At 46.4% G+C, this 15,767-nt stretch overlaps 1 protein-coding gene across 1 annotated transcript; it reads left to right on the forward strand.

Moving 5' to 3' along the window:
• The first annotated feature begins 1,094 nt into the window (after nt 1-1,094).
• On the forward strand, nt 1,095-12,860 carry LOC146207716 (uncharacterized). The gene is made up of 3 exons (XM_084577371.1): nt 1,095-1,106; nt 4,877-6,775; nt 12,639-12,860. Exons 1-3 carry the CDS (start codon nt 1,095-1,097, stop codon nt 12,858-12,860), a joined length of 2,133 nt encoding a protein of 710 aa, XP_084433497.1.
• Nucleotides 12,861-15,767: the final 2,907 nt, after the last annotated feature.

A 15,767-nucleotide genomic window follows, 5' to 3' on the forward strand; every position in this document is an offset into this window, starting at 1 on the left:
GTTTTGACGCTTAGGCTAGATGCTAGAAAGAAAATGTCTCGCGCTTTGTGCCTACGGCTTGATTTTTTTTAGCACTGCCACCCGGGTCCAGCGCGCAGACGAGCCGGCACGCTGAAAAGCGATTTTCCCCGATTTGGACGCATAGGAATAATGATGGCGTGACTGTAAATACCCACCAAATTCGACACGTGTCCTCTATGTACTGAAAGGTTACCCGCTTCAAGCCTTCTGCAATATATGGCGTCTCGCACTGTGAATGTATCTGCTTAAAATGATACATGTGATCTTTCGGGCATGACCCTCGACACGTGTAAAAAGAAAGGGGGGGGGGGGGGGGGGGTACGTTTTTCTGGAGACTGCGAGCACATCCGCCAAAACAGGCCGCAGAGGCGCAGGAAGCTTCGCCGCTTTTTTAACAGATGCACTGCACTGGAAGGGGAGACGAAGCACAAACTTCCCGTTGATAACTTCGCATTTATAAACGGAAAAATGAACCAAGCCGACAACTCCCAGCTTTCAGTCAATTTCTTTCTTTCCCCTTGGCGAGACGTTTGAGAGTAAGTCGACCTGAGCTGCAGCTTCTGCGTGGTCTCAGTAGATTCGGTGGGTTCTTTCCTCCCACTTTATAGCTTTTCCTCTTTTTCTATGCTCTACCTAAGGAGGCTGCAGGTTTTAACTCGGTATGCGGGATGGTATGGAGAAAGCGTCACCGTCCTACCCCGCTTCCCCGGGTTGCGGTGGTGACCCGAATCCGGTCGCTCCGCACGTCAACCGAGCCCGTCGTCAAAACGACCGCCAATCACGCGGCGGCCGTCACCTGCGAGCCCGCATCCCTCCTCCTCCTCCCCCCGAGCCTCCTCGGGCGGCCCTCGACGACGCGAGCGGAGAAGACCACGACCACTGCGTCCCCCCTCGCTGACGTCGCAGTCACCGCACGGGGTCTTGCGTACTGGACGTCGCCGAGCCTGTGTCGCCGTTTAAAAGCACCGCACGGACCGATAGCGCGTCTTTTGGGATCGGGTTCCTCCCACCCTTGTTCCTGGCCAGCTGAGAGGCACCTCCTACCGTCACCACCGGGAGATTTTTCAGTCAGCATGGAACGACAGGTATGTGGGATCTCACTTCGGTGTTTCCTCTCGTCTAGAAACTTTTGAGAGGTCCTCTTGTTTTCTTTCCTCATTTTGTTCTCAGAATTCCAGTTCATTTTGATTGCTATTTGAAATAGGAAACAGAACTGATATAGCATTAGAGCATTTTTGTCAGGCTTTGAGAGCTTTATTGAAGCAACTGTCACGATAGTTTATTTTATCCCTCGTCTGTTGCAGATACACAATCGCTAGCCTGTTTTTATAATGTGCGCTGCCAGCTCAATTGTATAAGCGTCAATGCTTCTGCTCGGGTATACTAGTCTTTATTCAGTGAAAGGACTTGGCTGACGCTGTGAAATAATATACTATTACCATGTTCATGCGCTTACCCTTTCACCAAATACTGGCCGGTGCTTCACCAGCAGCGTATGCCACCACCACTGGTTTTCAAGCTTAGGCGGCACCACTCGATGGCAACGGCACAGCCGAATGAATAAGAGTTGCAAACATAAGAAAACATCCACAGGCGAGCATATAGTGTATGGCTATTACAGCCAGAGCTGTGGAGGAGTAATTTTTTCTTTTCCTTTTGCAGTTTCGACGCTAGCGATTTTTACCGCTCCCTAGAGTAAGAAAAGTTTACAATGTCGTTTCGCTGCGGACTGAAGAAATTGCCTAGGCTTGTCACGGTAGCATGAATAATGAGACAGGCATGGGAGGATGAACACGAAGAAAAAAAAAAAAAAAGGAGATGCTTTCCTGAAAATAATGAACTGTTTCCTGAGAAAATAAGAAGGACGTTTCAAGTCGTGAAACCGCATCTTTGTAAGTGCAGTGTTGAGTGGCTCTGCGACAATCATCATCATTATCAGTTAACACATTCTGGGTGTCGCAGCCACTACACCGCGCGAATGAGGAATCAGGTTAAGTTCACGCAATTGGGGATGTGAAATGAGTTTGTCAGCAAATGCCCACTTCTTTTTTTTCTTTTCTTTTCTTTTTTTTTCTTTTTTTTTTTTTTTGCGGCGACGTGGTGCTGCACATTGCTAAAGCAGAATTATCCGGATTTGTCCTAGCAGGTCAACTTAAATCTGACCGCCTGCTAATCCTCAGAGAGAACATCGATATCGTCCGCTCATTAAGGTAGGGATTATCTTGATTGTCTCAAATGCAGGACGTCTTTCTTATGGTAGGCATGAAACTGGCAAGTTTGAAGTTTGAAGTTTATTCTTAGTTTTCTTATACAGAAACTAAAGGATCCCGAACAAAAGGTGCGTACTTGCACCTGACTAGGTTCAGAGCCCCATACAATTTGTACACAAGAGAAACAGCGCGGGACAGATAAAATTATTTTCTCCACTCAAAGATGCAAATTAACAATGGAAAAATACAACAGTAATAAGCACTCAAAAAGCTGAACAAATTAAAAATGAAAAACAACAACAACAACAACAACAACAGTAACAGGCACTCAAAAAGGTAAACAATTTTTGACATTGACGACAGTTTTAATGAAAACACTTAGTTCCACATCTCGATCAGTATATGTTTAAATACACCAAATGATGCATGCCGTTCGATAACGGTAACAAGACCCTTATTTTTGTTCAAAAGCATGGATATTTGGGATTGTAGGCTTTGCCTACCGTAATTTGTTCTCAGCTTTGGTAGTCTGTATTGTTTTTTTCCTGAAGTCAAACTTTTGATTTAGGTCATATATATCTGTGCAAAATTATCATGATTTTTCCTGACTTCATTGTATATATACATCGCAAGTTTGTTTTCATAAAGTTGATCCACCATCACTACTCCTTAACTGCAACGAAAAGCATGCCTGCTTTCGCTGTACTTCAAGCCTTCTAGGGTACGGATCGATTTTTTTTCTGTATAATAAATATGTTCGCCAAACTGGTAGCTATTAGTTGTGCCCCATACCAGAAGACAGTAATATATATGGGACTGAATCATTGTAGGGTAATAAGAAGTTTTCAAAAATGTCTTTAAAAGTACACGCGAAACTGCACCGTTAAACGCCCACCCAGGTCCTTCGAAACGATCTAAAAATATTCGCTCGATCGCCATCTCTGAGAACCAAGTACTAAAAGAATTTGTTGAAATGAACATCGGCCTCGGGATGGCTTTCCAACAGTCTTCCCCGTTCGTGCCACTTTTTATGCGGTTTTAAACGAAGCTGTTTTCAAACGCGCCCGCTGTCGTCTCAGGACGCTACCTTTCATTCGCTTTTACAGGAGCCACAACCAGTTACGGGCGTTATCGAGTGGAAACGGACGCGAATGCAACTCTTTGGCGAGGGAGCGAAGCCGGAAATAGTAACGAACATTAGTGTGTATGTACACCCCAAAAACGCGTGAATATCGGAACGGTGCCCGGTAGAAACGCCGAGCATGAGAGATTGGTTGTACCCGCATGCAGATAACACACTGAGAAAGGAGAAGGAGCGAAGAAAAAGGAAACTGTGAGCAACGCGCTAAAATTCAAATTTTTGGTTTCGGCGGCACTCTGCTCGCGCGCGGTTTCCTGCAGTCGCGCTAATTCTGCAGCTTCTGACGGCTCCAGGTGCGGCGCACCCACGATGCTCGGAATAGCTGGGAAAACGTTCTCACGCGACTCGCCAGTGAGAGCATCGCTTCACTGCCCACGGCCCGTTCGAGGAGAAGACGCGCATCGACTCCCGCTTCCTCGTTCGCACTCTCCTTTTTTTTTTTTTTTTTGTTTGCTTGCGCCTCTTTTGCAAATGTGGTTAGTAGCCAACACGGTTCTGCAGGCGGCAGTGTTGGTGGTGGTCGGCGACTTCCCGTGTCTTTTTTCTTTTTCATCCCGGGAGAGCACATCGTGTGACGGATGGAAAACTGGGACGTCATGTTAGTTAAGAAGACCACACCTAGCCTAAGTGCATTCTCGCAAGGAGACGAGGTTAGGGTTAAAAGGCAGAAACTCATTCGAGTAAGACTCATCGGGTCCTGGCTTCGCGCGAAACACGTAGCTGCCGCGGTCGCACTGACTGACACCTTATCATGAGTTCGACTGCTCGGGTGGCATCGGCGTACTTCAAGGAGCGGAAACCGAGGCAAAATGACAGCCCCTGGAAGCGTACAGGCCGCTGGGATCACTGCGTAGCAAAAACTATAGTTTTCTCGGCATGTTACGTTATTAGTAGTCGTAGCCTTTTGATGACAGTTCTATCGAAGTGAAATTACTGCGAGAACGTTCCGAATTTCCGCCAGTGCACGTCACTACATTTTAAGTTTCCCAGTTCATGAAGTTCTAGTGTTTTATAAATACGAAGCTGAAATCGGTGGGTAAGGCAAGGAAATGATTGCGTTTTATCCGCGGTTGCGAACGACAGAATCCCCGAATGCCACATTGAGGTCACATGTATTACCAAGAATTACGAACATCCGTTTGTTGAACGTAAGCCATATGCCATTGGCGAAAACAGCATGTAAACTAAAACTGCGTATATTGGCAGTTTTAATTCGCAGTTAACGTAATATAAGGTTCGCAACTATAGGTTACCTTGTCCTAAAGTTGCTTGAGGTATAAGCAAGAAAATCTGGTTTGGCGGGATGTCGTTGTTGAGTAAGAGATCGACAAGTAAATGAAAACTAAAAATTTTTATGACCTCAGAACGCTCACGTGCACCGCTAAAAGGACGCACTTCTTCATGTTTTGGTAAATATAGTTTATTCATTCCTCGTATATCGGTTACATCAAGATATTGCTCAAGTTCATGTTATTCACTGCAAGACGCCTGTTGTGTGACGCAGGTCTCCTGGACGTTATGGGCACTTCCGCTAGTACTCTTGCTGCTGAGGCCAGATTCCTGCGCTGCAGCCACACATTCAGGAACCATGCTGAGAGCAGCGGCAGCAACTAACAAGCCCCACGGGGATTATGACCTCAACTTGGATGACGTCTACGCCTCGCCCGCAGCCATGGCGAAGTATATGAACTCCTACAGCTTTCCGGGTCCCGTCGACTACCTGTCCGCTGCTGCCGCGTCCTCCGACGGCGCCCCCTTTGAGTTCTACCCAACCTTGTCGACAGGTTCAGTCTTCGACAACTTTGCCTTTAGTCCAACGATCAAACTCGACGAATTGGCATACCACGAACCGGCAGAACCCTCTGCCAAGCACTCCAATCGAAACAAAGAAAAGGCCTGGCGACTCAAGGAAGGCGATGAGGAGTACAGGGAAGGAACACGTGATTCATCTAAAAGCGACGTTAAAGGCGATGGGTGGAGTCGACCGGAAGCCAAGCGGAACTCGGAAGAGCCACATTCCGTCGAAGAGGAAGCGACGACCGTGGGCCGCAGGAGGAGACCGCACGGAAGTTCCGGGTCGTACTTTAGAGGCGTTCCCGAGAGGGACGACAGTTCCGAGGAAGACGAAAGGGACACGCCTCGAGAAGAAGACGATGACAGGGCTGCGACTTTGAAGACTACGTCCCTCAGTGACCGCGACGAGATTGCCTACTCACGGGGAAACAACAGGCGTCCCTTCATCCGCGTGAAGAACAGTGGCGCAGTCGTCAGCGACGAAGCGTCTTCGGAGGAAAGACGCAAAGGTGCCGAAGCATCGAGAGAGTTTGAGACGAGACCAAAGAACGGCGGCAATGGTGGAAATGGCGACAACGGTCGCAACGGCGTCAACGGTGACAGGTTTGGCTCAACGAGGAACGAGAGGTTAGAGAACGGACGAAGAAGGAACGTTGGTGGTTACCAGACCAGCAGCGAGCTGCCTTCGGTCGCGGCAGAGCCTACTGGCAGTAGGTCCCAGGTAACCTCCAGAGGGCGTGGAGATGATACCGGCATCCGAGATGTAAGGTACAACTCCTACAACGGCAACGACCTAGACGTTGACCTGCGGGCAGTGAACGGAGCAGGCCTACGTGAAACCTTCACGCCTACGCTCACCACGACCCAAAGACCAGAGGTCAGTTCACCGTTGTTGCAGCGGCCAGATATCAGTGCGTTGCTGCGTCAACAGTCTGACATCGGTGCACTGCTACGACAAAGACCAGAGGTCAGTGCGTTACTGAAGCCGACTCAGGACACGTCGCTCTCCGGGACGCGCACGTCGAATTCAAAGCGAAGGCCAGGTCCGGCCTACACTCCGGACACTACCATGTATCAGTCAGAGCAAGACGACGAAGGCAGTAGCTCTAGGGACCAGGAGGAGACAACAACGAACGGTTACAGCAGCACAAGCTCGACTGCAGAGCCGTTGCGGTTTTCTTCTGAAGAAGAAACGACACGCGAGGAAAACTCCGACTCTGCAGAGGGCAAGATCCGCGCTCTCATGAGGCCGACGCAGACCGTGACCAGAATGAACAGACCGACGTCCGCGGAGCTTGGAGCAGCGGCCACGTCTTCGACAAATGGTCTTGGCAGTCGTAGAATTCCTTCGACAACTAACGGGCAGCGAAGCAGCAGCACAACTACCACCGCCACTACCAACAGCAGAAAGCGCGGTGGAGTGGGAGGGTACGGTGCACCTGAGCCACCGCCTCCGCTTCCGCCGGCATCTTCCCTGGTACTGCTTGGCCGAGACCCGACGCCCTCGCTAGACCAGAATTCAGCGGCAACAGCGACGACAAGCGTAGACCAGCGGGCGGCGGCGACGAATGGCAACGGTGGCAGACCGAGGACGCTTTTCCACCAGCAGGTGAGGCCGTTTTCCACAAAACGTGTTTCTCTAATTATAGAGCTTGTAAATATTCCCATTATTTTATAATTGAACATTTACTTGCGCACAACGGATTTTGCTTGTGTAACAAGGTTGTTGACGTTGTGTCCACTTTTGTATAACAATGCCACGGCAAAAACTGAACACACGGAAGAACTAAGAGCTGACAGTGGCTTAGTCTAAACACCAAAACACGCATGCCCAATCAAGGTGACTGACCAAATGTCAGTAAGCCTGTTAATGATCATGTAATATAGCTAAAAAAAAGAGCACTTACGAAAAGCGCGACTGAATGGACGTCAGCTTTACCTTGGAGGATTCCCTAAAGAATATTCAGCTGCTACCTGACCTGGTTAAGTTCGAGGTTAGAGTGACTACCTCGAACAAGTTGTGCATGGTAGCTGATTTGAGCCCCGGATTTTTCTTCGAGTACAAAGTTTCTGTAAAAGCCGTATAGCCTTTGTTTGTAGCCATGTGGCTGCGCTTTATGTAGGCGGTAATGACTAATATACTAATTCAAATAATAAATTTTGAGGCTAAAAACTTACCAAACTTACTACACGATTTTTTGGCCCTTTTCTCGTCTTTATATTCTCCTCTTACATAGTCGTAGAGGTGCCGGGTTGTACCACATTTCATTTCAAGTCGCAAGAGTTTGCTTCACAAGTTGTGCATGGTAGCTGATTTGAGCCCCGGATTTTTCTTCGAGTACAAAGTTTCTGTAAAAGCCGTATAGCCTTTGTTTTTAGCCATGTGGCTGCGCTTTATGTAGGCGGTAATGACTAATATACTAATTCAAATAATAAATTTTGAGGCTAAAAACTTACCAAACTTACTACACGATTTTTTGGCCCTTTTCTCGTCTTTATATTCTCCTCTTACATAGTCGTAGAGGTGCCGGGTTGTACCACATTTCATTTCAAGTCGCAATAGTTTGCTTCCCAAGAAAATGACGACCTGCTTGCTCCGGCAGCTATTAACGCCTCGCACATGAGAAAGTGCGAGCATTTTGTCGCTGTGTCGCTCGCGCGTTGCTCTTTGTTATAAGCGTAACGGACCAGTGAGAAAAGCAGAAACGTGCCATACCGTTTACTGGTCTTGTTATTACTAGTTACTAGCTTTAAATTCGTTCTTGTGTGTCTGCATTCTTCATTTTTATTACTGGACTGCAGGATTCTTAGCTTTCACTAAGACCCTCACTTCCGCATTTCGCCACTGATTGGTTGACTGATTGGTCGACGTTTTTTGTTACGTCACGGGTCTACGTGACATGGCCGAACAGGTAGGAGCTGCCAACATAGGCAGCACTTTTGATATATGAATTAATCGCATTAGGGACCCGTGGATCCCCAGCCAGACTCGCTACTCCTAAATCAGCCAGGAATGTTCGTAAGACTTAGTTAAAGGAGAGCTGAAAAATTTTCAGATTTCGAGAAGATAGTGAGAGACCGGAAAGCGTGGCGTGACATGGTCCATAGGGTCACGAAGAGTCGGACACGACTGAACGCCTGAACTGAAAGGGAACAAATATATGACACTTGCAGGTAAATAATGCGAAGTCTTCGTGTGTTAGCATCTGAATTGCCGAATAAAGTAACGAATATATAGGCGTTCAGACTTCTCTGCAGTGCACCACACAGGGCAGGGGCCGCAGCAATGACGTCATGCATAGCGGCACGTTTCAAACGAAGAAACGGTTGCTTAAAGGGAGAAAATCAAGGCTATCGAATGTAGATCTTACGATGAGTTGTTTGGCAGCGTTGGACGACGCACGACAGCATGTGAGCGAAGAGGGGGGGGGGGGGGGGGATCTAAGCTCAGCAACAATGACGTCATTAGGAGTTTCTCTGCACTTCTCCAGAGCACTCAGGACAAAACCTAACTTTTAACGCCATCATCTTAAATGCTAGCGCAAAACCAGTTCACATGCTTTACCTACAAACTTCGTACCGTGTATCTCTTTAATGCCAAAAAACCACACCAACTTTTCTTTAAAGCAGGTTTTCTTATCTGATTCGGGTGGTCTCTCACATGACGTGGTAGCTTATGACTAGACGCTAGCGAGCATGTGCGACTAAAAAACGAAGTGGAAACTGAAGTGCCAATGCACCTAATTAGCATTTCGTCAAACCGCGCTAAACAGACCGTCATATACATTTTTTTTTTTGTATATGCGAGCAACAATCTAGCTGTCGGTACTGCTCCTTTAACAAAAGGTAATGTCTTTCAGACATGACAGGAGAATTCCGGGAGGAGCAGGTAGAGCAAGCGATTGTTCCCAGCTGTAATTCGCTCCAACATGCGGACGCTGGGCGCGGAAAAAAAGGGGTTGAGAATTGTGGGAGTGTCTGGCACGACATCGGAGATTACAATGCTGTATCCAATAAACAGTAGCCCAAAAATGGCTGCGTCGAATGTCGCGGAATCGCGTCTTCCGTTTTTCTTGCTAATCATCCTCTTCTTTTTTCTTAACATGCGATTAAACTGCATTTTCTGCTTCATTAAGCAATGTGGACGACTTTCTTAACAAAGCGTGGCGTCCTGGCGCATGGCTGATTGAACAAATGGCGACTGAGGTAAAGGGGAAAACTCAGTCGAGGAGCACCAGCTATTGCGCTGCAGTTCCTTTATCGCCTACCGACTCTTCTTCTGTAAGCGTTTTCTTGGCCTATCAGTGTGAAGTGGGTAATGCAACTTCGTGCTCACCGTACGCTGTCCAGTTAACTCTAGTTCAAACACACTTCGCTTAAATTAGTGATTTTTTTTTTTGTTCGGTATGGGGGGGGGGGGGGGGGGGGGAGAGAGCGAGAGAAGAACTGAACAAGGGTAAATGGGGTACGCCTCAGTTCGCAGATGAGCCAACGTTTCGACAAATGGACTTGTCTTCGTCTGGGCCCAGACGAAGGCAAGTCCACTTGTCGAAACGTTGGCTCATCTGCGAACTGAGGCGTACCCCATTTACCCTTGTTCAGTTCTTCTTGATACCGTGCAAACCATCTTCTTCTCGTTTTACCTGATCGTTTTTTGTTGTTGTTGTTCTACAGACACTACAAAAACCGCTCCTTAATATAAGACGGCAATACACACGCGTCAGCACCACCTCCATCATCCACCATGTTCACTGCTGTATCCCTTACCTCAAGTGCCGTGAAAAGGACCGGGGTGTTTATTTCTGTTCCTCGGGCCCGCTGGCCTTTGTTAACGCTTCCAAATATTTATCGCGGATTTCCGTTCATACACGCATCTTATTCCTATAGAATCCCGCAACAGCTATCGAATGGATTTCATATAAACATAAAAGAAGCTTTTGCTCAGTGTGTGTATTGCATATCAGTATTTTTTTCCCACTTGATACGTCGTTCTATAAGTGTCTCCCCTTTTGTCTCTGCAACACACCAGACCTGATATTCCCTGGTCACCTTTGATGCTCAATTGCAACAATTAATTAAGTTGTGCGCTGAACACCGCATTCTTGCGCCGCTAGAGTTCGAACGAACAGCGCTCCAATTGGTGTGAAACTAGACAAAGTCGTCGCACACTGTAAAGTCAGCGAACCCTGATGATTGTCTGCTCCGAACCGTTACGCTTCAACTGCTGAACTGAACGCACGTTCTCGGAGGCGTGATTTTGCGTCAAAACGCGTTCGTCCGTACCACTGTCGTCACCGTGCCGGCGCCCGCGTATCCGTGACGAGAAGCACGACGTCTCTCGCGCTCCAGCGTACGTACTTCAGAGCGACGTGTACGGAACCAACGCGCCATTGGACTTGTATGGACACGTGTCTTTTGGCTGCTCTCTTCTTTTGCAAAAGCATTCGTTTTGAATTGGCGGGGAAGTCCGGTCAGTCGGCCGGCTCGGCATTTCCCTTCCGGTTCTTTTAACAGCTTTTTTTTTTTTTTTTTTTTTTTTTTTTTTTTTTCACCGAGAGCATATAGAGAAACAATGTTACATGCCCTAAACTCTGTTTTGTAGCGGAACACTGCAGCATTTTTGCAATAATCACTTTATTCTCTCAGATTCAGTCTTGGCTACGTGGAAGAAACCGGGTATAACCTAAAAGAAAATTGTAGCTTTATTTCGCTTAAGCTCTGTTCAGTTCAGCAGTGTTACTTTTTGCTTCTTGCAATTATCGATATCGTATTGAGACACTCCTTGAAACAATTCTTAAAACACTTCTTGATAACCGCACGCAGTGAAGTAACTGGAACGAAATAATAGCATTTCCAAATTTTGAGCAACCGTTTTCTCGCTTGTGCTTCGCTCGTTTTCCGACCCCATCTTTGAACTGAAAGGGCCTTGAATTATTCTGTCGTTAGATTTCTCGATAGTTGTTTACATATGCCGAAGGAATGTGCGCAACCATCGACTGTTGCACATCGCATCGGGCACAATTCTTTTTTTTTTTTTTTCCTTGTACACTGTCGAGCTTATGAGCCTCACACAGGTGTACCTTGAGTGCAGAAAAACTTCTCTTTTTAAAACTTCAAAAGGCTATTTCACTGCTTAGTGAATATAGTGAGGAGTGACCGTTCTTGAGTTTCCAGCTTCGGTTGCGGCTCTAGGAACCTTGGACACTCAATAATCGTAAAGCAACTGTTGGATATCATTAGATAATGTTATGCAGATATGGATAGGACAGACCTTACCTTCCAATGCGATATTTTTTCCTAAGCTAGAAGCGAGCAGTTAAATCTTGTATATAAAACCAACGGGCTGCTTTTTTGAAAATAATTGCGAGACATTTGTGGAATATTGTAGAATCATTTTCATGAAAATACTGATATAAGTAGTCTAAGCTTTCGAAACACATTGAAATTTCGCTTCTCAGGCTTATCCTGCGTCCAGAAAAAGAAGAATTATGATGCGACAGCGTTAGTGCCTCCATTTGGCTAACTCCTCTTGTGAATACATTATCAGCTTTATGTTCCTTGATACTCGCTTGATTATAACCATTTAGTTTGTGCTCCCGTTATCCCGAATACAGCATACAGTCGTAGGCTGCTTTGTTACATGAAATACCATCCGAAACAGCTGCAAAAGTCCGCTTAATTGAGCCAAGTCGTACGAACGTGCCTGCGTGGCCTTGGGCAGCGTGTTGAACTCGGGATCCGAGAGCCTTAAAAAGCTGAATCCTGATAATTGCCCTTCGAGCCCAAAGGCGAAGCCCGAGTTGGCAGCTCCTCTATTACACGTGGTCTCGTGACGTCACACAACCCACCAACCAATCAGTGTATACGGCCATTCCACCTGCCGGCTACCATCCATCGGAACCATGCCCGTGATTTCTCACTCACAACGCCATGCGTCGGACTTTCGGAACAACGGGGCCTTTAATTCATCGCGTTAATATTAAGACTGTCGTAAAAAAGAAAGAAAGAACAGACAAACAATGGGGCACATTTTTGAAAATTAATAGCAGATGCAAGACGCCTCACGAGGAAAGATAAGCAGATGAATTGATTGTTGTCGCGATATTAAACAATATGAGAAAAAATACGTTCAAAATCCCTTAAATCTTTCCAGTTAGAGTCTGCTAACTTGGCGCATGCTCTCTCCCCTTCATGCTCTGTGGTGGCGCAGTGTTGATGAAGACGTTCTACGTTCAGCACGAGTTCCTGCTTGTGACGTTTGACCGCGGCGGCGGCCGCGTGTGAATACAGTTAAAGCATACATGTGTTTACATTTCAGTGCAAACCAGAAAGAGGCTCACAGACGAAATTCATTCGGAGTCTGGCCCTGTAGCTTCAGCCTGTATTGTCTAGCGCGATTACTCGATTATTAATCATCTTCCTCTCTCTCTCTCTCTCTCTCTCTCTCTCTCTCTCTCTCTCTCGCCTTGCAGGGCTTCCAGGGTCCATACTCCTACCGTTTCGGCTTCGACACAGCCGACCCGTACAACCCACAGACCCGTTACGAAGAGAAGGACGCCGAGGGCCGCGTCCGAGGGTCCTACAGCTACATGGACCCCAAGGGCCGTCTCCAAGTGGTGCGCTACGAGGCTGACCGCCAGGGCGGCTTCCGGGTCAAGGGGAGCTTCGGACAGTACCCCGACGGCAAACCCTAGTCTCCTGAGCTTTAACCATCGCCACCAGGGATGTATCGGCGCTTGCGCTATGTCTGCGATGAAGTGTGCAGTGCGTGACCACTGACGCAGTGCCACTGGTTTTCTCACGACCAAGATGACCGTCCCAGTCTCGCTGTCGTGATTGTTCCGTTTGCTAGATTGGAACCGGCGAGACTGCCGCCTTTGTGTGCCTGATCTTGAAACTTTCTCGAGCAAACAAGAGCATTGAGTTCCAGGTGTCTTAGCACAAAAGTTACATACATACGAGGCTACTGAAGATTGCGTCACTCCGTTTATATCTGGCTTTCATAGGATTTAACGGAAAGAATAATACGAAGTTATTTTTACTTGTTTCCAAGAAAAAAGTACACGCCAAAGTAAAATAAACAGAACCGCTTAAATTTTGTTCGCCTTAGACCATTAAGGGTCCCTGCAAAGAGTCGCATTGCCACATGATTATATAGGCATATTATCAATATTTTTAAATTCTGAATGACTCGGACATTGTTTCTACAAAGATGCTTAGTGCCTTGAATGTGGCATAAAGACATTCTAAGTCAGGTATCTAAGCAAATGCTTGATTGATGTCCTTTCTCTGATCGTGGACGACCGCAGGTAGCCTCTGCAGGTGAGGAGCGTAAACTATGTGGCCAGGGTACCTGCCGAGTTGTTAGTGACTATTCATTTCAAAACCTCGGCATTTTTTTTTTCTAGCAAACTTTCCACTTTGCCTGCTATCAAGTAAAGAGGGTTTAACGTTATAGTTAACTCTATATTTGTAAAGCACTTCTGAAGAATTGATCAATACCGACTTGCCTGTATTTCTGCCCTTATCCTATGGGTTGTTCTCCACGGTATGTATTATTCGGTCAAAGAGCATGAACTCCCCAACCGTTTAAATATTACTCGCTTGGAAGCAACAAAAGCGACCGAACAGGGCTAGCGGATCTAAGACGAAGACGCTAGCTTTCCAACGAAGCACCCGCTCTTGCTAACAGCTGTCGGATGAGGCAGCAATGAACGACATTCACTTGGGAGAATGCTGCTGCAGTCGCGTTGTGCGCCTTCCATCCCACCCTTATGAACTGAGTTTACTCTAAGTTAGTGTGATCAGTGTGTCGTAACGTACACGTGCCACTGATGACCGAAGTTACCTAAGGAGGTGGCATCTACTAGCAAATCAACAGATGCTTGCGTAAGCCAATATTGACTATACTGTATCCATAACGCCAGATAACGGCCACTATAGATTAGACTGCTTGGTTGCGTAGCTTATTTTAGGCTGCATTTCGGCCCTCAGTAACGCCACTCTGAGGCGACCTATGAAAACTAATTAGCAAGCACAGATTGCTAACGTTCCAGCGGTTGGTCTTTGAAATAAATGTGAAACTTTGAAATAAACTGTCGCAGCAGTATAGATGTCTCTGGCCATACGGCTGTGTGCAGATTCATGCAGAATTCCCCAAGCGGTTGGTCTTTGAAATAAATGTGAAACTTTGAAATAAACTGTCGCAGCAGTATAGATGTCTCTGGCCATACGGCTGTGTGCAGATTCATGCAGAATTCCCCAAGCGCGCGTGCTTTCACCTAGGGTTATTCTGTTCTAGTTTTCATTGAAAGACTAAACTTAATCTCGGTCACGGTCTTACCTAGGATGAGAGCGTTTAACAGCGTCACTGACAGATCATTCTGTACATACATCTCCTCACATTCTGACTTTCTTCCGTCGCGCCTGACATGCGATGTCGACATCATCACCCCGAGTGTATACCCGCCAGTAGTGCTTTCATCATTAGTAACTGACACGTCTATATATCTATACCTGATACGCCTGATGTGACATATATATACTTCATACCTGACACGTCTGATGTGAAACGACGCTATCTGTGCACCTGATGCGCAGGTGAGAAGGCAGTAAAAGAAAGCTGTAAGGAAAATGACTAAAAAGAAAGAAGGAACCAGAAGTTTTACTTTAAAAATGTTTTATTCTCTTGGATGTATTGAATAAGTTTCACACTTATTCGGTCGAAGATTCCTCGTCCCCTGATTTTGCATACTTTTTGATGTTCGCAAATTTATTATGTCGAAAATTAAATACCTATGTTCTTTGGTTGACTGCTTTTTATGGAACAGAAAAAAAAATAATTGCGTACCTTTCTCGGGTCACGCTTCTGAACGATACGAAAAAGGTCACATCCTGCGTTTCTGAAGACATTCAAGCCTTGTATTTTCTCGGATCAGTTAAGAATTAATGGCGTTGCACAGTGCGCAATATGAAGTGCGTACAAAATTTTTTTACAATGTTTGATAATACAACTACGTTACTTTTTGCATTGGTATATCTTGCCTCTTTGTCCGATATCTCAGGACATTACGTGGTTAACTTATTGTTACTTGGGATGGTGTTTAATGGTTGTTTAAGACAGGTGCTCTCATAGCATGCTTAGGTTGTTTGTTCTACGTGTATCCATTTCAACTGGAGGGACATGTGTGCTTTGAGTATGTTTTTTTTTGTGTGTGTGTGCGTGTGCGTGTGCGTGTGTGCTCGCACCTTGTTTCGGGCGGAAAGTGAGGTGCTGTAAGTCGAGCTAAATACACGAACCTTGAATATATTCACAAGTCTCATTCACAAGCTGCTCTACGGTAAACTTCGCGTAGTCGTTTTGGATGTATGTCTTTGTGTGTGTCATGTATCGATCGATTTCACATACACTAGGGGCCGGTTCTTAACTACTGTGATATACTAAGAAGGCGGCAGAATATATTTACACCCTCATAATTTGTTCAGTAACCAAAAGTAACGGTGGACATTGTACACCGTTCAGGACGATGCTCCTTACGCCGCTACATGTACCGTTATGCTTTGACCTCTCTCCGGTTCTTCAGTGAAGGATCACGCACATT

This window comes from Amblyomma maculatum, chromosome 1 (assembly GCF_055883805.1).
Source record: "Amblyomma maculatum isolate TAMU_Amacu chromosome 1, ASM5588380v1, whole genome shotgun sequence".
NCBI lineage: Eukaryota > Metazoa > Arthropoda > Arachnida > Ixodida > Ixodidae > Amblyomma > Amblyomma maculatum.

Excerpts from the sequence above, each read along its gene's own strand:
- LOC146207716 (XM_084577371.1), top strand. Across the intron at positions 6,776-12,638 it reads GGACGCTTTTCCACCAGCAG|GGCTTCCAGGGTCCATACTC; the intron begins GTGAGGCCGTTT and ends CTCGCCTTGCAG.